The 21,765-nt window shown below is 40.5% G+C and overlaps 1 protein-coding gene, 1 long non-coding RNA gene and 2 pseudogenes across 3 annotated transcripts; 1 reads left to right on the top strand and 3 right to left on the bottom strand.

Moving 5' to 3' along the window:
- Positions 1–1,717: 1,717 nt before the first annotated feature.
- Positions 1,718–3,217, bottom strand: LOC127775096 (uncharacterized). 2 transcript variants are annotated; one of them, XR_008017876.1, is made up of 4 exons: positions 2,593–3,217; positions 2,401–2,496; positions 2,246–2,304; positions 1,718–2,093 (listed from the first exon to the last, which is right to left on the bottom strand). It is a non-coding gene; the product is annotated as an uncharacterized LOC127775096 (long non-coding RNA). The 2 variants fall into 2 exon arrangements; XR_008017875.1 differs by having other exon boundaries at positions 2,401–3,217.
- A 6,865-nt stretch (positions 3,218–10,082) lies between these two features.
- Positions 10,083–12,880, top strand: LOC127773376 (uncharacterized; annotated as a pseudogene).
- Positions 12,881–12,907: 27 nt separating this feature from the next.
- LOC127773375 (probable alpha,alpha-trehalose-phosphate synthase [UDP-forming] 10) lies at positions 12,908–17,486 on the bottom strand (annotated as a pseudogene).
- Positions 17,487–19,576: 2,090 nt separating this feature from the next.
- Positions 19,577–21,765, bottom strand: LOC127774329 (pentatricopeptide repeat-containing protein At2g13600-like). The gene has a single exon (XM_052300554.1). The coding sequence runs from the start codon at positions 21,584–21,586 to the stop codon at positions 20,063–20,065; it is 1,524 nt and encodes a 507-aa protein (XP_052156514.1). The 5' UTR covers positions 21,587–21,765; the 3' UTR covers positions 19,577–20,062.

Here is a 21,765-nt window from a genome sequence, read left to right as displayed (position 1 = left end):
GGTTAGACCGATCTACATCGAATCGAGGGTAACTTAATTCCGCTAAAAGTTTCGGTTTTGGGTATCAGTTAATTAGTTTCTGGTGCACAAGTTCAAAGTTGTAGCTAGCATTGCCACGGGGCCATCATATGTAGCATGTATAGTGATCTGTCTGATAAAATCTGTTTTTCCTAAGGAAGCAAATGAGAAGTAAAAGCATGTATGAATTGTGAAAAGAATCATGCATCATCAATCTACTGAGCTATCCCGAAGGATTTCGATCGCGTGAAACATACTACCAAAACAATGTATATGGTCTAGTTCTTTTTTCTTTCTATCAACGGTTGATTTTCCTAGCTTGTGGTTGTAAAACATATAAAACATTGTTTAGTGGTTGTGAGCTCTGCTGTTGATAGAAATTAACACTAGTTATCTGAACAGAAAAAAAATGAAATAATACACATGTAGGGATAGGAGGTAGCGAGAAAATGAAACACAGAAGGACAGGACAAAATTGCATAGTCGACCGATTTCCTCTGATATCATAGATCGGAATTTGATCGTTGATTGCACAGCATGGGATTCTCAAGAGGAAAGAAGTTTCGAGGTAGAAGGATGTGTTAACGAAGTTTTTCCGGTACACTTAACTTTAACATGTGTAGTGCGTGAAATTTGTTTCGAGCAATGTGCGTAATATGTGAACTTGAATGCAAATTAATGCGTAAGGTTTGATTTTAAGAATGCAAATCCATTAAAAATGTCATCGTTGAAAAAGTAATCACACTGATATTGGAGAATAGCAATAAATGTCATCATACAATTCGTTTGCTGGTCATATTTCGGTCTTGCAGCTACATTTCTAACATGATGGACCACTACCATAAAAAATGACCGTTCACATTAACCAGGTCATGAAGAACACATATCTCAACGAAACAGTTGTGCAGAACAACTACCACTCATCCCGAGTGGGATGGCAAGGCCGCTTTGACATGGGCGGTATTCTGCTAGGGTATTTGTTTTTTTTTTCACTTCTTTGCATGCTCAAGGTTTGCGCGATATATAGCTTTAGATTCGGGAGGCACCTGAGGGTACCTCCAAACTCTAGGTTTTCGAACGGCCCTCCATGACTTCACCATCGGTATTTTCTCGTTCAACTAACTGAACAAGCTACATCGCCGGTTTGTGGCTGACGATGCGGAGCCAACACTACAAGGCACTTCTCTAAAACTAGCTCAAATATGTCATTTCTAGCTTTTTCTTTCTTTTGTGTGTGTTCGTGTGTATTTCTCTGTGTGAAATACAATACTACTAACTGAACAACATAAACTCAGCTATGAGAAGATATGTGGAATTATATTTACCTAAACCTAAGCATTGTATCATTTTTCATGCGTGATAATGTGTTCATCGCTTGAATATTTGTACTTATTTGGATTCTCATGGTTAGCTGTGTTTATTAGTACATGCTTTCTCTGCTTCACTGTACAGAGTAATAGATTTATAATGCTTTCTTTGGATGGATTCAGTTTGCTAGTAGTTAAACATAGTAAGGTTTTGAGGTCCTTCAAGACTGAAAGTTGATGGTGTTCTATTACTTTTGCTTAGATGTAGCTCCAAGTGTTGCATGAATTAAAAATTATATTAATTCATTTTTTTAAAAGAAAAGCTAATACTCAATTAATCATGCACTAATGAGTCGCATCGTTTTGCTTGTGCGAGAGATTTGCTCCCAACACCATCTAACATACACAACCTAAGGTTGATATGATAGCTGAGCTCCACGCTCCCCGACCATGGTTCCATATCCCTGCATTTTGTTTCTTCAGGTGACACATTTTCTGTCGGAAAACATGAACACCATGTCTCAATGATTGAGGGTGAGCTGAATTTGAATTTCACCTGATGCAATGAGCTGATGAACTTGTGTGCATTCACCAATTGTGCGGCACATACGATGTCTGATTCTATCACCTCCCCTTGCTTCCCATATGCGATGTTTGCGCGAATCGTGTCATTGAACAGAGCTGGTTCTTGGCTCACCAGACCCATCTGTTGCCTTAGCCACCTTAGCTGAAACTTTTGAATGTCCACTCCATCTAGAAGTATATGGCCTACATTCGGATCATAGAACCTCTGAAGCAATGATATCGCTATCGATTTCCCACTACCTCTTAACATGCCATGACCAGGTTGTTTATGGTCCAAACAAATTGGAAATGTGGACACAGAAATTGTTTCAGTAGAGTGAGACAGGAGAATTAACCTGGAGCATTATGACAGGACCTTGCATTGCAGTACTCCAAGCCTGTTCTAACAGGGTAGCTGCAACAGGATGATCACAAATTATTGATTGAACAAAAGAACCGTAAAGGTGCATTTAATCGAGCAGGAGATGAGCATGGGCACAAAGAAATTTACTTGCCGGTGTCGTCTACCTTGGTGCTGCTCCATGCTCCTGGGAAAGGTGGTTGTCTTGCAGGCAGTGGCGGAGGACGGAAAAAACAGAGGTGTGGCCTATGGATAAGAGCGAGAGCAAATATAAAAAAGAGCAAAGGAAAAAAACAGTCTCAATTGCACGATATTGCCGGAAAGACTGATTTATGTTCTTACAAAGTACTGTTTTAGGCGTAGACGTGTTTAGATCATTTTTTTTTCCTACAGAGTACTGATTTGTGTTTGTGAGATTATGATTAAGCAAAGATTCTGAATAGTTCATGGTTGCTTCATACTACCATCTAATCCCCTTAAATCACTCCTCGCCATTAATTGACACAGGCACCAGCTTTGTGCTGATGCGGCTGCAACCGCTGCCGCCGGCGCTCCTATGGAATTTTCTTATGTGTTTCACCACCCTGATGCTACCATTCCCACTTTCTCATGCATATTTATCGATCGTCTAAAGAGTTCAATGGAAGTTTACAACAAGAACGTACGCAGAGCTACCAAATTTGTTCATATCTATGACAGCATCTCTCTCTCCCTCTCTCTCTCAATCATTGATCCCTTTCCTTTTTATTTGCATCTCTCTTGGCTCATAGTGCTCTGTACAGTTGCAGGATGTGAAGGAGTATTCCGTCCCTCCCAAAATATAAGAACCTAAAATCGGATGGGATATTTGTTAGTACTAGTACTACGAAATGTCTAATCTGGTCCTAAGTTCTTATATTTTGGGACGGAGGGAGTAACTAGCAGCCAGTCTTGACTGAGAGAAGGCTTCTACAACAGCTAGTCATGATACGAGGCTTTTATAATAATTTTTATGTATTCCCTGACTCAATTTAATATCTAGCGTCAATAATTTTACGAGGAGATAACTAGACCTATAACTAATAAATTGTGATTGTTATATTTTAATGGTATACTCCCTCCGTTCCTAAATATAAACGTTTCATGAATATATTAAAGTCGATCGTAATCAAATTTCATACCTAGGACATCTTGTAATTTTACAATTGACGGTGAAGCATCTGTGTAAGCTAAAGATAATCCTCCTAACTTGAAGAATTCATTACCCACTTAATAGTTGCGAAATTACTACAAATATAGTCTTTCCATCCACTGAAATTTGACTTAAAAAAGACATTGTTGGAACATGAGATGTTCTCTACTTTATCGAACAGATGGATAATCAAATTGCTGCTCAAGTTACCTTTCTCAACTCGTCTCATTTCTTTCTTTCTTTCTTTAAAAGAAGGCAAAAGCATTGCCTCGTATATATTGATAGAGTAGGAAAGAAAAATACAAAATGTTATTTACAGAGGGCTTCACAACGCGAGGCCCGGGAACTCATCTCATTTGATATCACGAATGTATATGCTTCCAATTTGAGGAGTAAAATGATATTTTGTTCAGGGATTATATATGGTCAAGTCAAACCATTGTTTTTTTTTTGATAAACATACATTCGATATAATATGACAATGCGAAAAAAAAAATCTCCCACAAATGGAATATAGATTATCTCAAGTATTCGGTTTGATTCCAACAAATAGAACTTAGTACTCAGAAAGATACAGCAACTATGCAAGCGAAGCCACGAACGAGAGGCTTCGACGTCGTTGTTGCGGTGGCCATGAGGCGGTGTTCGGCCATCCTAATGCCCACCATTTCCAGATTTCTCATGCATTAGACACGTGAAATGAAAGTGTACAAGAGAGAAAGTGTACAGCTATCAAACTTCATAATAATTATATGTGACAACATTTCTCTCAATTCTTTCCTTTCTATGTGCAACTCTCTTGGCTAGCTCATACTGCTCTACAGACTACAGCTGCAGGATGTAAGGAGCAAACTAGCTGATCTTGACTAGAGAGAAGAAGCTAGGTAGTGAGGCTTTGTACCAATATGGCTGTACTCTCTGACTCAATTTAATTTCTGGCATCGACGGTTTTATGAGATTCCTCAAATTAACAGTAACTACTGATAATTTACAGATATGAATTTGATGATATATTGTAGGTAGTAATTATTTGGATTGTAAAAGTTAAATTAATAATAGTAACAAAAAATTGATATGCTTATATAGAACCATTAGTCCAAACTGCAACCAATTTAGCACCTCTCCAAAATTGTCTCATCAGCAATAGGTCACCACCAGTGTACTAGAATAGCAGTAATATGTGAAATATTACTCGATCAATTAACTAATTCACGAACAGTAGTAATTAACCAGCACAACCATTTAAATTGCTGTGAGCAATCACCACTAGTGATCAGCCGCAATATAAGATCCAATTATATTCATGATATAAAAATTTGGGAGTTAACCAGGTGGGTACAAGTACACCTTGCCATCTACACAGAAATGAACGAGCAGCGGTGAAATAATAACTTGTACGGTGCATGCGAACAAAAGAAAATTGCCCAACCTCAGCAATTTGGAGCATATTGGTGATGACTTGGGCCTCTGCACCAGTCACTCATTAAGCAAGATCCTTTCTTCCCTCACATTTTTGTCCATCCCCATAATCAAGATCCAAGGATATTGCATAGAACCCCTCAGCTCTAGCTTGTTGGCCACAGAAGATGGATCAGAACCATGTATGCACACAAAATTTAGCTAGAGAGAGATGATGAGACCCAAGCCATGGCACTTCATCAAACCATCTTAATTCAAGCATGATCGACCGGCTAAAAATGAAGACATCGTGAAGAGGGATCCAAATTCTTGATACCTTTCATTCCCCCTTTTCATTACCACTGAAAATTACATCGTGAAGAGGGATCCAAATTCTTAATACCTTTCATTCCCCCTTTTCATTACCACTGAAAATTACATCGTGAAGAGGGATCCAAATTCTTGATACCTTTCATTCCCCCTTTACATTACCACTGAAATTTTTTTTTGGAGGTTCTATCCATGTAATATCTTGTTTTTCTTCAAACTATGGTATGTATTCCTAGATACGTATTTTATAGGCAAAGGATGCAAAGTTCTGCTTTTTGGATCTCAAGATGTTTTCTTTTTTTCTTTTCTTGTGCAAAGGAGAGCTGTCATGGCGTCATGACAATTTTGGATGTAGGCATCTAGTTATTGTTAGGTAAAGACAGAAGCAATTAAGGATGTTAGGTAAAGACAGAAGCAATTCTACCTAGGGTCAAACTGCACTACTACAATTTTTTCACCAACGATCTCTTCATTGGATTAAGTAATTATTGTGTTCCCATCGAAGTCCAAAAAGCATGCAAACTTTGAAAACTCCAGCACGCAAAAATGGTGAGAAAAAAAAACTCTTTCGTGGTCGGGGTACCTTATAACAACTCAATCTTTTTAAGTGAAACCTACTGTTTAAACCTCCATGAAGACGATTTAAACACAATAAAATAAGATAAATTAGCAGATTTTGACCTTTATATATATATTTTAAAAAAAATCCACATGACGTTTCAGACCAACTATTTTACCTGCATGTAATTGTTTTGTGTTGTCTAAATTGTCATATTGACTGGAGGGAGTACAACTCAAGAGCAAAATAAAATAAAAAAAAAGAGCTACACAAGACTTTGTTCTTGTTTTTGTTCTATCAAGTAGTATTTCAATTTAATGTTAATGCTTTTGAATTACCCAATGGACCTTGTTTTTGAAGCCTTCGAGTAAATTTACATGACAGCTAGTGTCCATTATCCATTCATCATTAGAAGTAAACCACATAGTCCTATACAAGCTCACGTCCTTCACTCTGCATCTTGAATGCACTCGGGAACAGGCACTGCTCAAGGTACAAGGATCACCCTCTTGTGATATCTCAAGAACAACTTTTGTTAATCTATGTCCTGTCATCTCGATACCTCCTATCACCATGCATCCAGGTCTAGGGCGATGCAAAAATAGGCCATTACCAATGGCGATCCAATGTACATATATGAATTCGATAATATTGTGTACTAAATTGATTGATTGAACAGATTGGTGGATAGCAAAATTGCAGCTCACCACAACCTTCCACAACCAATCTCATTGCCTGTAGATTTGTATGTCATATATACCATTCACATATGCTTATTTTGAGGAGTTCATATAGAATATTCAGCTATTTGGTCCAGGTAGTATATATATGACTGAGTTGAATCGTTGATTTATTTTCTACAGATATACATCGAATGCAGGGGCGGAACCAGGAGTAAGGCAACTATGGCTAGAGCTCTACTCTTGGCCCTAAATACCCATTAAAATAACACTCCACATTTTAAAAGATCAGAAGATAAAAGATAAGCCTGTAAAAATTGCATTAATTGTGCCCTAGGCTTAAAGAAATTTTTGGCTCCACCATTGATTGAAATGTATTGAAGATGGAACAATTTCAAACAAACGGATTGGATTCCATCATACAGGACGAGAAACCGCTTGGCAACAATGCATGCAAGGTGTCCCCTACTAGCTTGTCACTTCTTCAGATCAGGCATGTTTCTTGTGCCGTCAATTGATCACTTTATACAACCAATAAACATCCAGCAAACAGTGTTCTGTACGTCAACCTGATACCTTCCATTCCTTTCTCATTCATCCAACAAGTTATAACTTTAAAAGACACAGAGCCATCAAATTTCCTTCAAAAATGAAAGAATATATCTCCCTTTATTTCCACTTGCATCTCTTTTGGCCTGATGCTCCTTTTATATAAATAGTTGCATGAGGCAAACCAGAGATCTGGTGATTTTCCGTTGGCTCTAGCAATAATAAAGTACTAGTGGTATGGTGATGCATGACTTCACCCACTAGGATTTAAATCTTGTGCACACAAACATTAATTATGTATTTTGGGGGATAATCCTACTCCTAGGATGTTATGCTGATTTAATTTAATACACCCTGTACCGTATACTGCCACTATCCAAAGCCATGGTAGCTACAGGGACATCTTAATTAGTTACATGGTATCTCGGATTTATGATATCTCTGAATTCAACAGGCAAATTATTTGTGCTGTAAATAGTATATTACTATCTAATCTCTTATATTATGAAACAAAAGGGCATCAAGAAGACGGAGGCAAGGCCGTTATAGTCCAATACTGTTATTGACAGGGGGGTATATTATTATTTTTTTCTGATAAAGAGCTTTGTAATAGAATTAATATGCGAACCTATCACTTCACAGAGGTAAACTGGAACTAATCACAGTTTCCCTTCAGTCCTTCACAGAGGTATAGTGAAGAACTGTAGACTGACCCTTAAAATCTTGGTAGTGAACTTAAAAGTGCAAAACATTACATCCGCAGCCGATCGATGCTGTTGTAGGCATGTGACTCTTGGAAAATCAGTTCTTCTGAATGACCATCATCAGTGCTCTGCAATCCAGTACTCACTAGTCAGCCAATTTCAGAAGAACCGAGCATGTCAATGGATCCTTGCAACGGAGGCAAAGTTTGCTACCGCGGAGACTATGAAGTGTGAAGGCTTTGTGGAGTGTGAACATCCCGCTGCAACTGGACAATGTTGTTTCAGTTTCTGCAGATCTGTTCATCGTCAGTACTAGAATGATCCATCTGAGAAGAGAAAGACATCTTCATTTCACTGGGGATGGATTTGGCTCACTGATCTGCCATCCTGATGCCTACCATTTCTTTCTCATCTATCTAACAAGATGAAAGTTCAGAAGAGCGGACTGCATATATGCACCATCGTCAAACTTGTGCATATATATGTGTGTGTGTATATATATGTATATATGTATATATGTATATGTATATATGTATATGTATATATGTATATATATATATGTATATATATATATATATATAATCTCTCGATCATCCCTTTCTTTCTACTTTCATCCTGCTAATTATCTCATAGATGTCGTTTTATAGCTGCAGGATGCAACTAAGCTAGCTAGCTAGTTTTCTGCTGAGAGAAGGCTAGGGAAGTAGCTAGGTTCTTAACCATGGTTGAGAAGAGTGATGAGGTCAGCTTTATACCAATTTCTGTGTTCTCTGTCAACTCAATTTAGTTTGATGAGGAAGTATCCCCGGCCTTCCATGATATATATACACATACAAGAGCGAGAACATATATATCTAGATTCATTAACATCTATATGAATGTGGGCAGTGTTAGAAAGTCTTACATTATGAAACGGAGGGAGTATATGACATCTCTCTCGATCTCTTTCTTTCTATTTGCATATCTCTTGGCTCATAGTCCTTTTATACAGCTGCCGGATGTAATATAGGAGTAACAAGGGGAAACTCTTTTAATCACTCGAGTGGATGTCCACCCGTTTAATGCATGTCATCTAAATAGTTATAATTTTTTTAAAAAAAATGACAAGATAGATCAATATGTAATATATCACTCCACAAACATACAAGTTAAAATTCAACTTCTACAAATTGTAACAAAAATAACAAGGGATGTGCTTCTATGCTCCGAAAAAAAAACCTGTGATTAGAAGCGAGATTAGCACTTAATTATCATTAGCGAGGGGTAATTTCGTCCAAAGATTTTCGAGCCCATATCTAGCCCAGTCCATCTGAAGCGATCCCCACCCCCACCGGTCCACCACGGCGCCGCTCCTCAACCGTACCGCCGCGCACCGATTTTCGCCTTGCCGTCGCTGCTCCACCCTCTTCAAACCCTCGCAACGCTGCCTCGCCGCCCGGCTCCCTCCCCACGCCTCTTCCTGCCTCCCTCCGCCACCATCGGCGCCGCCATCGCTCCTCCACAACCCGCGCGTCGGCGGCGCCGCCCAACCATCGTCACCTCCGCCCGTGAGCCGTGCAGCCCGGCGCACCCCCTTCATCCATCTCACAACTCGCCGCCGGCTCGCCGCAGTATCCACAGGCGCCTCCGTCCCGCGGCGCTGCGCCGGAGCCGCCACTGACAACTGGAGTGATGCACGGGATTGAGATATGAACAGCCCCCTTCCTCCGCCGAGGCTCCTCCTCCGAATTGCAACATACCGGTACGCTTGCTATTTCTGATGTGCCCCATCTCGTGTGTGATGTCGAATGAGCATTAACCTAACAATTGATTTGGACTACAGGTTTGATGTGAAACAATTTCCTGTTCCATCAGAAGACCTTTTCTGAAGGTATAGTTTCAGTTCCCACCATATTTGTTTTGTTTCACTGTATAGAATATGATGCCTTGCCTCCAATCTATATAGCTTGATTTTATTCCTTGACTGTTCTTTGTCGATAGCTAATTATGATATGACCTATTAGCTAAATGTTATTCACCGATTGTTTCCCAACTGTCAAGGTTTTGGGCAAGTTAGTTGTTTTATAGTTTTTAAGGCTGTTTAAGTACCATTTTAATCACGGTTATTAATTTCTAGTATTAGTTTGTGTTGTCTAGACATTTTTTCTATTTTTCACCTATTTTGCCTCTACACCACTTGCATAGTAGATAGTGCTTCTTAACAGTTCTTAACTTGGGGTTAACAGTTTAAGGCTGTAGAAACCTAGTTCAATGGGTTTACCCATATCAGTGTTATGTTTTGGCCTAGCCTGGCTTGTTGGCTGCCTGCCTATGTGAATTTCCATTGCATGCATGGTGGTTTAGCGAACTGATATGGTCAAGGCTGAGATTGTTTAGCCATACTAGCAGCATACAAGGCAAATTTTTTCTGTCCAAATAATGAAATGAGTTTACTTGGTAGGATGGGTGAGTTTCGTGGCACAGGCAATGAAGATGATGCTAAATGTGGCACAGGCAATGAAGATGATGCTAAATGTGGCAAGGATTGTTCAACTGATTCGTACATGGACAATTCGTCCAATACAAATGATGATGACTATGCTGAATGTTCCTTGGTTAGTTCACTATCTGCACATGTCCATAGAGTGCTTATCATTTATTTGTTGGATTTATGCAATTATTTATACATGTTGTAATTTAGTTTTTTATCACGTTAGCTCATAGTATTGGGGTTAAATACTTTTTTTATAATAGAGAGACCACAATAAATCTAAGCCTAATGATCCTAGTAGCAGTCACAATGTGTTCCACAGCGTTGAGGAAGATAATGTAGCTCTAGATGAGTACTGGAATATAGTTCAAATGAATTTTTAGACTGAAGATGAATGTTACAACTTCTACAATAGTTATGCTAAAAGGAAAGGTTTTAGTGTGAGGAAGGATATTGTGAGGCGTGAAAAAAGAGTTGGAGCCATCGAATACAGGCGTTTTGTTTGCTCTAAGGAGGGGATTCGAGATCCTAGTTTGGTAAAACCTGAGGATCGTGTAAGAAGGGAAAGAGCGTTGACTCGAATGGAATGCCCTGCTATTGTGCTGTGTTGTCTGAATAAATGGTTTGATACTGAAAAGAGTTTGCTTTGTAGGAGGACTTTGAGTATGGGGTGTACGATGACCAGACGTATCATAAAACCCAAGGTTCCATTTTTTGAACTATCTTGCCAGTTATCCTTTTGTTTAATTGAAATGCATAATCATGTTCATTTGTGCTAATTTTTCATTCTTATGTAGTAATATGGTGGAACAAATTATCCAACTGGAGATAAGAAGGTCTTCTGGGAGGATGTCTCTGAATGGTATCAAGAAACTGAACCTCCTCAGGGCTTCCAAGGTAGTAGACATTGGAACCCCTCAAAAAAAGATTACTTTCTTTGTTCTGAAACTCCTGATGCTGCAAAGGCTTGGATATCTGCATTGCTGTAAGCTTTCTGATCCATTACTTGTCAAATGTTTTCACACTCCCAGATTGTTTCCCAATGCCATTCATTTACAAATGCGAATTCCTAAACATTACTGCAAACACATATTGAGAACGGGCAAATGAATGCATTACATCGTTGCTGCCAATCTGTGCTAGTGTAATATTAGGTTGGTTGCCTCAGGCTAGATTGTCAGATTAATATATCATGTATAAACTTGTAGCAAATTCATGCCACAGAACACACCTGGTTAATTATATGTAGACAAGATTTGGCCCTTATTGAGAGTCTGAAAATTGTTGTAATATTGTATGACATAAATTTACACTGTTTGGTATGATTTGTTCAACAATGGTACTCCTAGTCTCCTGGCAGCTGTGGAAGGAACGAAACTCCAGGGTTTTCGACTCTGCGCTCGCTTCGGTCGCAGTGGTTCTGGAGTCCATCCACTCAGAGGGCCAGCTATGGTCTTTAGCCAGCGTTGCTTTTTTTGGGGGATTTCTTGGGACTGTAGCATGGCTCTGCCCCCTCCCGCTGTTTGGAGTTGCGTTTTTAACCGTCGTAGTAGTTCCTAGCTTCAAGTCCCCCTCCTTTTTAGGCATAAGCCAGTCTGGCTGATTGCTTTGTGTAACAAAAACTCTTTTCCTGCTAATATATTGACGTGCAATCCTTTTGCGCGTTCGCAAAAAAGATTTGTTCAACAATGTTCTCATTGCTAAACATTTAAGATGGTTACATCTTTGCTTGTTAGGTTTCAATTTTCATGCATGTGCTGCTAGGCACGTGGTTGGTTATTCTTGATTTTATTCACGAGCATTATTTTAACAATTTTCTACTTTTCATATTCCATAGGAGACTCTTCGGGTGAAAGATGAGGAGTTGCAGAATTTGGCCAACAATATTCGTGCTCGGGATGCTACAATTAAGGAAATAGCAGATAAATTAACACAGACTGCACAGGCTGCGGAAGCTGCTGCTTCTACAACTCATACGATGGATGAACATAGAAGACTTCTATGTTCAGAGATTGAGCGCCTAAGACATTACAAGCAATGGAAAGACAAATGGAACAATCCATGCTCAAGGTAAATAGTTTTATTTAATATCTGAATTTTGAATGCTCTGAATTCTCATGCTCCAAATGGTCTATGGATATTACTGCTATGATAGTCTGAAGAAAAGGTAATTAGATTGAGCAAAGAGAAGGATCAATTGCTGAAGGAAAGAGATGCTGCACTTCAGGAGGCTCATATGTGGCGCACTGAGCTAGGGAAAGCTAGAGAGCAAGCAGTGGTACAAGAAGCAACTATTGCCAGAGCAGATAAGAAGTTAAGGGCATCTGAAGCAGATGCTTGGGTGTACTGTCTCAAACCGCTGCATTGTCGTCATAGCGTATTATTATACCGTCTTCGCATTTGAACTCTTTACATGTACGTACAATTACAGCTCGAATTACTTCGGATCTTTCTAGAGGCATTTGGGGCACTGCGTCTTTGATTACAGCAACAATAACATCACCAATACGAGCATATCGCTGATTACTAGCAGCTCCTATGACTCGAATACACATTGCTATCTGCTATTCTGCTGTAGTAGTGCCTGACTAAAAACCTATTGTGTCAGTATTCTGCCCTATCGAATGTAAGTAAGATAACAAGATCTGATATGTGCTCGTGTCTTAAGTGCTGGTGTCATGTATAAGTGTGATCAGGGCATGGTAGGCTCATGTAATGATGGTTACTGCTGCTATTCTCGTGTCAAAGCTTTGATAGCCTGTTAACGTATGGAACTTGTATACTCTACGGTGTCACTTGAACTAGGGTTTGTTTGGTTTAGTACTAACTTATTGCACTACCAAAATTTTGGTAACTTCAACAGTAGCAAATGTATGTTTGGTTTGCTACCAAATTTTGCCCACAATAATTCAAATTCAATACTACCCAATTTGGTAGTGTCTAAAGTTATCAAGGTTTTGGCACTACAAGATTTTAGTAGGGCAAAAGTTGGCTTCAAACAAAACAAGCCCTATACTTTGGTATGGCCACGGAATGGTTATTAATACATCATGAGTCTAGGCTCCGCACTGCCATACGCTCAGAACATTTTGACAAGCCAAAACAAGGTCTATTTTTTGCAGTTTGGTTTGAATTTGTTTGTCTTTGCTCTTTATTTATTTATCAGTCACCTGAAGTTGCAAAAATGCATAAAACCAACAGAGAAGTATGATGTTTTCATAATATAGTTAGCAATGGGCATCTTGCTGGAGGATATTTTTGAGAATGAAGGCCAACCTGAACATAAGAGACTTTTTACCGGTCATCAGAACACAATACAGTAAGGCTGTGTGACTCGATCTCACGAATTGATACTGTTCAAACAATGCCTCCAGGTCTCTCCAACCTTTAGAAGTCAGACCAAGCACTAAGTCTAGAAAAGTAGCATGAGCAAATACAAGTTATCTTTTTTTTTGGGAGGAGGAGCAAATAAGAGTTAGAAGGTTTCCATGATGGCATAATGCAACTTTCTCTAAGATATAATTTCCCAAATCCCAACACAATCATCAGTGTGAAGCAGGAGATTGGATTCAGTCATTCAGCCATTCAGGTAAACACTGGCAACTGGTAATAACTGGTAAGTGAAACAAGTCGATGGGACGATGGCTATTCAAAGCCAGGGGCTTTTCTTTCACAGTGCAGTTCTCCAGCAAGAACCTCCTCAACTATCAAAATTGCCTACATATGAGTATACATCACCTAAACTAAAAATGCTGAGCTTCTGCTTGCACTCCTATAGTTGTCCTAATGGTGGTGATGATTCATGCTTTCGGCCAAATCTAGATGAAGACATTGGAATGTACACAAGTTTGGATGTTACAAAGATTAGGTGGTTCAGTCCACATAATCCATCACATCCCTGAAGATCACACGTCCATGGCTGACGGCCTCCCGGTGCGACGAAATGCCGGCTACATTCTTGAGCAATCTTACTACTTCACCAGCATCGTCGACATAGTACTTTGCTTTGCTGGGTTTCTGACCAACTGAACAGGCAAAGAGGTGCAGCGAATGCGGAGCTGGAGGTCATGTTGTCAATGCTTTTGAACATGTCCTCATCAGATCGATCGTTACTGATGCACACTACGAAATTCAGCGTCTTCCCGTTGTTCATCAATCTGTGAATTACCTTGTCCACAGCAAGACCCTTGCTAACTCCCTGCACAAGTAATGTATTTCATTTAGTGTGAGCTGGACATAATGAGTTGAAAGTGAAAAAATATAGTAATAAATTCAAATGGTATAGACCTGTGGTTTGACTTCTACAATGTAATGACCACACTTCACAACAACAGGTTCATTTGATAGCACCCTTTCAAGATGACCCAGTAGTTCCTTTGCTTGGCAGGAACTGAAGTCATGGTCTGCATCCAGATAATGCCATAATAGAGCAATTTCCTTTGGCTCTATGGAGGACCCATCAGTTGTTTCGGTGTAAACTTGCATGACCGGTTCAATGTTGTGCTTCCACTCAAAATCATGGTTTGGATAGCTTGATTCCCATTCAGCTGCTTTGTTCCATCTGAGAGAACATAAACAGTTCATCATACTCCTGAATAATTCAACTGTACAATTGCATAATAGTGTGGGGAGAAAATGCAAATAAAAACAGATTTAAGAAGAAAAAAAAGGTACTCAAAATGTTTACCTGACAAAATAGCCATGTTCTGCTGCAATACCAAGCTTCTGACATAGAGCAAACCACTCATCAAGCAAACTACGCGTGTGAGATGGATGAAGGGGGTGCGCCGGGCTACATGGCGCAGGGGCGGGGAAGCGGCGAGACGAGGGGATGAAGAGGATGGAGAGGCAGCAAGCCGGGTGGCACTAGGCTGAGCGGCCAGGCTAAGGGAAGAAGAGAGCGGAGCACCGGGGCAGGGAAACGGCGAGGCGACGGGAAGACGAGGGCGCCGCTGCTTACCGTACGGCGCCGGGGCGGCGTTGAGCAGAGCAGCGGCGGCGAGGCGAGGGGAGGAGGGAGTGGAGGCGACGCGGCGGTGCGGTTGAGGAGCGGCGCCGTGGTGGACCGGTGGGGGTGGGGATCGCTTCAGATGGACTGGGCTGGATATGGGCTCAAAAATCTTTGGACGAAATTACCCCTCGCTGATGATAATTAAGTGCTAATCTCGCTTCTAATCACAGCCGCTGATTAGCTTTAACTTTCGTGCAAGTTTTTTTTTTTGCGGAGCATAGAAGCACATCCCAAATAACAAATAAAACTCAAATAAAACTCAAATTAGTATATGTATATTTACAGTTAAATTTGTTATTTTTTGTTACAACTTGTAAAAGTTGAATTTGAACTTGCATGTTTGTGGGGGTAATATATTACATATTGTTCTATCTTGTTATTTTTTAAAAAAATCATAATTATTTAAGTTGATATGCAATAAACGGGTGGACGTCCACTCGAGTGATTAGAATCCGTCTCCGAGTAACAAAAGCTAGTCTTGACTCTTGAGTAGTGAAAAGGTTGGGTAGATCTTAATTAACCGTGGCCAACAACAGTTAGTGAGGCGTCGTACCAATTTCTGTACTATCTGACTCAATTTAATTTCTAGTCTGGACAGTTTGATGGGGACATTCCCGGACCATATTTCACCAGTAATTACTGTTAAATGACAGTAGTTATATATGATTTTCAATGATACCCTTTAGCTAGTGATTATCTGGATTATTGTGTAAATTAAATGGTAACAAAAAATTGATGTGCTTATATGTCTATATCTTAGTCCATAGAGCAATCAATTAAGCGCTCTCCGAAATTGTTGTCACCAGTGAGGAAAAAAAAAAGAGATTTGGAGGGCATTTCATTGTCACCACCAGTGTAAACTAGAATATCAGTAATATGTAAAATATATTAATTCGATGCAGGGTAAGCAAGAGGTTAGCCAACAATATATCTAATTAACTCATTCGGGAACAGTAGTAACTAACCAGCACAACATTTTAAATTGCGGTGAGTGATCACGTACCACTAGTGATCAGCCCCAGTACAGGATACATGGTTCAATTAATTATGTTCATGGTATAAAAATATGGGAGGTAATTCGGTGCAGAAATAAACGAACTAGTGAAATAACTTGTATCTGTCCACCCCGATTAATTCTTGCTGGGCAAAGGAGATGGATTCAATAGCTACAGGGAAATTTGAGACCAAAAAGGGACTCAAATTCCTGATACCTTCCATTCAAATTTATCACTACGTACAGAACATATACATAGATGATCTAGCCATGTAAGGTCTTGTTTTTTCAAACTTGTGGTATGTATTTCTAGGTACGCGTTTTAGTTATAGGCAAGTGATGCAAAGCACTGCATCTACGATATTTTTGTATGATAAATATTTTTTTCTACAAAGGAGAGAGCCACCATGGCATCATGCAAATTTATAGGCGTTGGGTGCAGATGCATGTATCTACTTTTAGGTAAAGATATAAGTCAAATTGGAGTACAGATTTTTTTTTTTTACTGCAAATACTGCTAGGGCTTTGCCCGGCAGTGTATTTTAATTAAAGAAAGGGAAATAATTACAAGAATTATAAATTACAAGGAACACTCAAAATTACATGATTTGTAACCAATCAAAAACGATTTGCTTTAAAGGATTCTTCATTCTGCACATATGCAGAGAGTACAGATTTTTCACCTACCATCTTCTCTTTCACTAAATGAAATAAGTCTTTGGCTTATTGTTCTACCGCGAAATCCAAAAGAGCACCCAATGTTAGTGTTGGAGGAATGGTTTCACCGTGATCCGTCCCTGTAGATCCCCCCTCCAATAAAAAAAAATTTGTATGATCTTCTAAACTGGACTCTGCAGATGCTTAAGAAATAGCTTCGGAAGGACCCCAAGGGTGCTTTGAATAGGCCTCCGAGGACAGCGGGTCCAAAGCGGCCTCCTATCTGGGGAGGCTCTGGAGTAGACCCTCGGAGAGGGGCTCCTTGTTAGGTCTGTGGAGAAGAATAGAGCATTGATGGAGCAATCAATGCCCCCAACCACCATAGACACATGCGCAGTGGGAGTAGGTAGGACAGATGCTATGGCACCTCGTTATCATGCCTCGACAATGAGTCATACATCCAAGGATATTTCACGGGATGGCCCATGAGTTCTGGTTTAATGGAGATAGTCCCATCTACGGACCCCTAAGCTTTTACCTTCTTGCTCCTAGGTCGGGGCCCTCCCGATAACCTCTATGTAATGTGCGGATGCCAGTGGGTACCTTGTAATTTCCCATACAGCCCATAGGACTATGTAAGTGTAATTCGCTCACGCAAAGGGGACATACAGAATAGAGAAAATACACATCTTACATACTTGTGTTTGATCCATGTTGGATTCTGTTCCAACAGTTAGAATAAATTCCAACACACGAATATGGTGAAAAACAGTACTGTTTCGTGATCGGAGTTGCTAATAATAACAAATCAACCTACCATATAAAACATTTTTATAGCAAAACTTAATGTTTAAGTTTCACCAAAGCAGCCCATGAAGACAACTCGTTCGGGATGAAGAGGATCAAATAGATAAACATAACAATATAAGATTAATTACTGGATTGATTATAGATAGGGGAGAGAGAACCTTTAGTAAAGAAAAAAAAAAAAAAAAAAAGGATTCTCCCTAGGGTCGTTTAAATATGCATGACGATCCATATCATGACCAACTATTTTAACCTACATGTATTTGTTTTTAAGTTGTTTAAAACATCACATTTCAAATGACTGGAAGGAGTATAACATGATTGAGTAATGCATGACGTCTCCAACAAACGAAGCTAGTACTATTTCTTATCTCCTCAGCTGGATTAATTCCTGCAATACACCGCGGACTAGAAACCGACAAGCTGCTTGAGACAATGCAAGTACCCCACTTTTCGCACTTTTGGTCGCTTCTCTGAATTGAACATGTTTCTTGTGCCGTCACTTGATACAACCAATAAACATCGTGCAGACAGTGTTTTGTCATTCTGATGCCTTCCATTCCTTCTCATTCATCCTACAGGTTGAACCTTCAGAAGACACTCATTCATATGGCAGCATCTCTCCCTTTCATTCTACTTGCGTCTCTATTGGCCTGATGCTCCTTCAATATATATAGCCACGTGTTATAAACTAGAGATAATGCTAGGGTCTTAATTAACCATAGTGACAAAACAGAGACTCTACTAATTTCTGTACTTTGTGATTATACAATTTGGTATGTACTGGACAGTTCCCTGATCTTAATTTCACAACAGTAATCCTTGGGAGATTGCAAAAGTAGCATCGCTCTTTTCTTTCTACTTGCATCTCTCTTGCCCTGATACTCCTTTTATATATATAGCTATAGGATGTAAAAAATTATGTCATGCTAGGATCTCAATTAACCATGGTCAACAACACAGAAACTCTATTACTAATTTCTGTACTTTCAGACACAATGTGGTGCTCTATTACTAATTTCTGTACTTTCTGACACAATGTGGTCTCTACTATGGGCAGTTCGATGATGAATATTTCATGAACTTTTTGGGTACAAAAGTTCACTAGATGGAAGGTAAACAGTGACTAATATACAGATCTTCATAGCGTTTCCCCTGCCTCACTTCTAGCTGCTGGACCCACATGATTGTAGCCGTCACACCGCACATTCCTTGCAGAATTCCTCTGTTTCCTCTGCTTCTCTGGATCTTCTAGCACAACTGGATGCTCAAGATATTCAGATCCTGACAACAGAAAATGGATTAGAGCCATGCAAGCATACAAAATAAAATCTAGAGATTTGGATGAGACAACAGGCTAGGTTATTATTTAAACCAACCTAATGGAGGCACCATCAAGATTCAAGAGGTTAAAACTACTCCATGCAGGAATGACAAAGAGGGATCCAAATTCCTGATACCTTCCATTCACTAGTAACTGGTTCACAACTACAGAGTACTGAATGTCTGAATTCTTGGATGTTCTAGTCATGTAAGGTCTTTTTTTTTCTGTTGAACATGTACAATGTATTTCTAGGTGTTCTTTTTATAGGTGGATGCTCACATATGCACCTACCATCTTCTCTGCATTGTAATACGTACTTTTATTTATCTATAAGTTAATCTGGTATTTATTTTCTAAAAGTTCTCTCATAGATCCCCATCAATCTTTATACTAAAATGTAAAACGTGTATATGCTTCAATAAACTCTATTATGCTACTCGTGTCTTGCCATTGTAACAATATTACAATTAAGTACAGTACAACGAATGGTGTGTACTTCTGCACTAGTTTTTACAAACTAAGGAACACATACCTTTGGTCGGTTGTTCTGGAGTTGAATGAACTTGATGAAGATAAATGTAACTTTCCATGTGACCTGAACCAAGTAAAGTTGTGCACGCTCCACATGCATCGTCACTCGTCAGAACTTCTTGCATTAGCTACATGGTTGGTATCAATTAGTTTCTGATGCAAAAATTCCAGCTGTAAATTTTTGCCATGATACAATCATATAAAGCATGTGACATGAACTGTGTTGCCTGGTCGTGTCTCATAAAATCTCTTCTTCCTCAAGAAACAAAGGACATGTAACAACATGTATTGTGGAATCACGCAACAATCACTACTCAACTTGAGCAACTGCAAAAGATTTATGATGCGTGAAACATAAACTCAACACTATGTACATGATTAAATTTTCTTCTATCAATGGTTGATGATCTGTTAGTGCCAACTGGTTTTTATGAATAGAATACATCTAGCTGACATCTCAATGCCTCTCCCCTGTCATGAGATGAGAAAGAAATCAAGCCAACATCTGTGCTGTCTATTTTGAATACAATGCTAGAATATTGTATAACAGAAAATGGAAATTAATCCCACTATGCAGTCAAAAGTAGTCTAGCTAAGAAATTAGCCACAGTGTGGTCCTTATGGACCTCATGTAGGCATCAACCAATATATATCCTCTTTTAGTGAATCAAGAGTCTGCAATACATCAACTAATTCAGGCTGAGATTGGTCAGCCATTAGAAAGACATGGACTCCATCATGCAACTCAACCCAACTACATCCAGGCTCTTTCTTCACACACTCTATGCTCATGCTCTCTCTGATCATCCAGGTCTCATGCCAATCGCTTTCCGATGCATGTACATTTGATAGAGCAACCCAGTTGCTGTGATTCTCTGGATCAAGCTGGACCAGACGGGATGCCGCAAGTTGACCAAGTTTAGCATTCCCGTGGATTCTACATGAATTGAGTAGAGCACTCCAAGCAGCAATACTGGACTCAAATGGCATATTTGTAATGAAATCAAGAGCTTCTTCTAGGTAACCGCTCCTGCATAAGAGATCTGCCATACAACCATAGTGCTCAGGCTGCATCTTAACTGAGTTCTGACCATGAAACATCAACTTGAAGTAGTTCCAGCCTTCTTTCACAAGTCCGCTATGGCTACAAGCTGATAGCACTGCAAGATATGCGACACCATCTCGTTTTATTCCCAATTGTGACATCCTATCAAACATGCAGATTGCATCATGTACACGGCCAAACTTGCCATAAGCTGAGATCATTGTGGTCCAAAGAACAGCATCCGACGACAGTGCATCCCTAAAGACAAGCCCTGCTGAATCAACACACCCACATTTTGCATACATATCCACTAAGGAATTCCTGACGACCACATCTGAATCAAATCCACCGCGAATTACCCGTGCATGTGCTTGCATCCCTTGCTTCAACAATGCTAGCTCCCCACATGCATCCACAGATATGGCAAACGAGAAGCCATCTGCGTCAACCCCAGAAGACACCATCGACGAGAATAAACCAAGAGCCTCCTCAGCCTGCCCACTCCTGAGACACCCAGCCATCATCGAGTTCCATGCAACAATGTCCCTCACCAGCATCACCCCAAACAATTTCCTCGCATAGTCGATTTTCCCGCATCTCGTGTACATGTCGAGAACCCCATTCTCCACAACCGCATCAACCGACCCATGCAAACTCATCTTGACAACCCTGGCATGTATTTCCTTCCCAGCAGCGAGAGCGCCTGGCCCAATTCCGGCACAAGCAAGCAATGCACCTGACAGGGAATATCCATTGGGCACTACACCAGATATCACCATGCGGCGGAGAAGGGCGAGGGAATCCTGGTACAGGCCCTGATGCGCGTGGCCGGTGATGAGGGACGTCCAGGAGACCACATCCCGGTGGGGCATTTCGTCGAACACCCTCCGGGCGTAGCCAGGGAGCCCGCACCGGAGCGCGAGGTGGGCGAGGGAGGTGGCCAGGATGGCGGAGGCCGAGAGACCGAGCTTGAGGAGCACCGCGTAGAGTGGCATGACGTGCGTCGCCGAGCGCACGCCGGCGGCGGCCTTCAGGGCGCCGGCGAGGGAGGTGGCGTCCCACCGCTCCCCCGCAGGGCTCTGCCACGGGAGACCCCGACGTGACATGCCGGCAAGGCGGCAACGGCAGGTATGTCTCAGCCTGTGCGGCTGATCTCTCCGTGAAACCCGTCTACGCGGCGGCGGCGGCGGTCGCCGGCGACGAGTCGACGAGATAGCCGCGGCCGCGCGAGCAGCGTGACGTCAGCTGCGTGGACGGTTCGGCTTTGATGGGCTTTATTTTTAGT

Source organism: Oryza glaberrima, chromosome 5, assembly GCF_000147395.1.
Source record: "Oryza glaberrima chromosome 5, OglaRS2, whole genome shotgun sequence".
NCBI classification, from domain to species: Eukaryota; Viridiplantae; Streptophyta; class Magnoliopsida; order Poales; family Poaceae; genus Oryza; species Oryza glaberrima.
The sequence above is the reverse complement of the archived record's forward strand: the minus strand, read 5'-3'. Positions and strand labels throughout refer to the sequence as shown.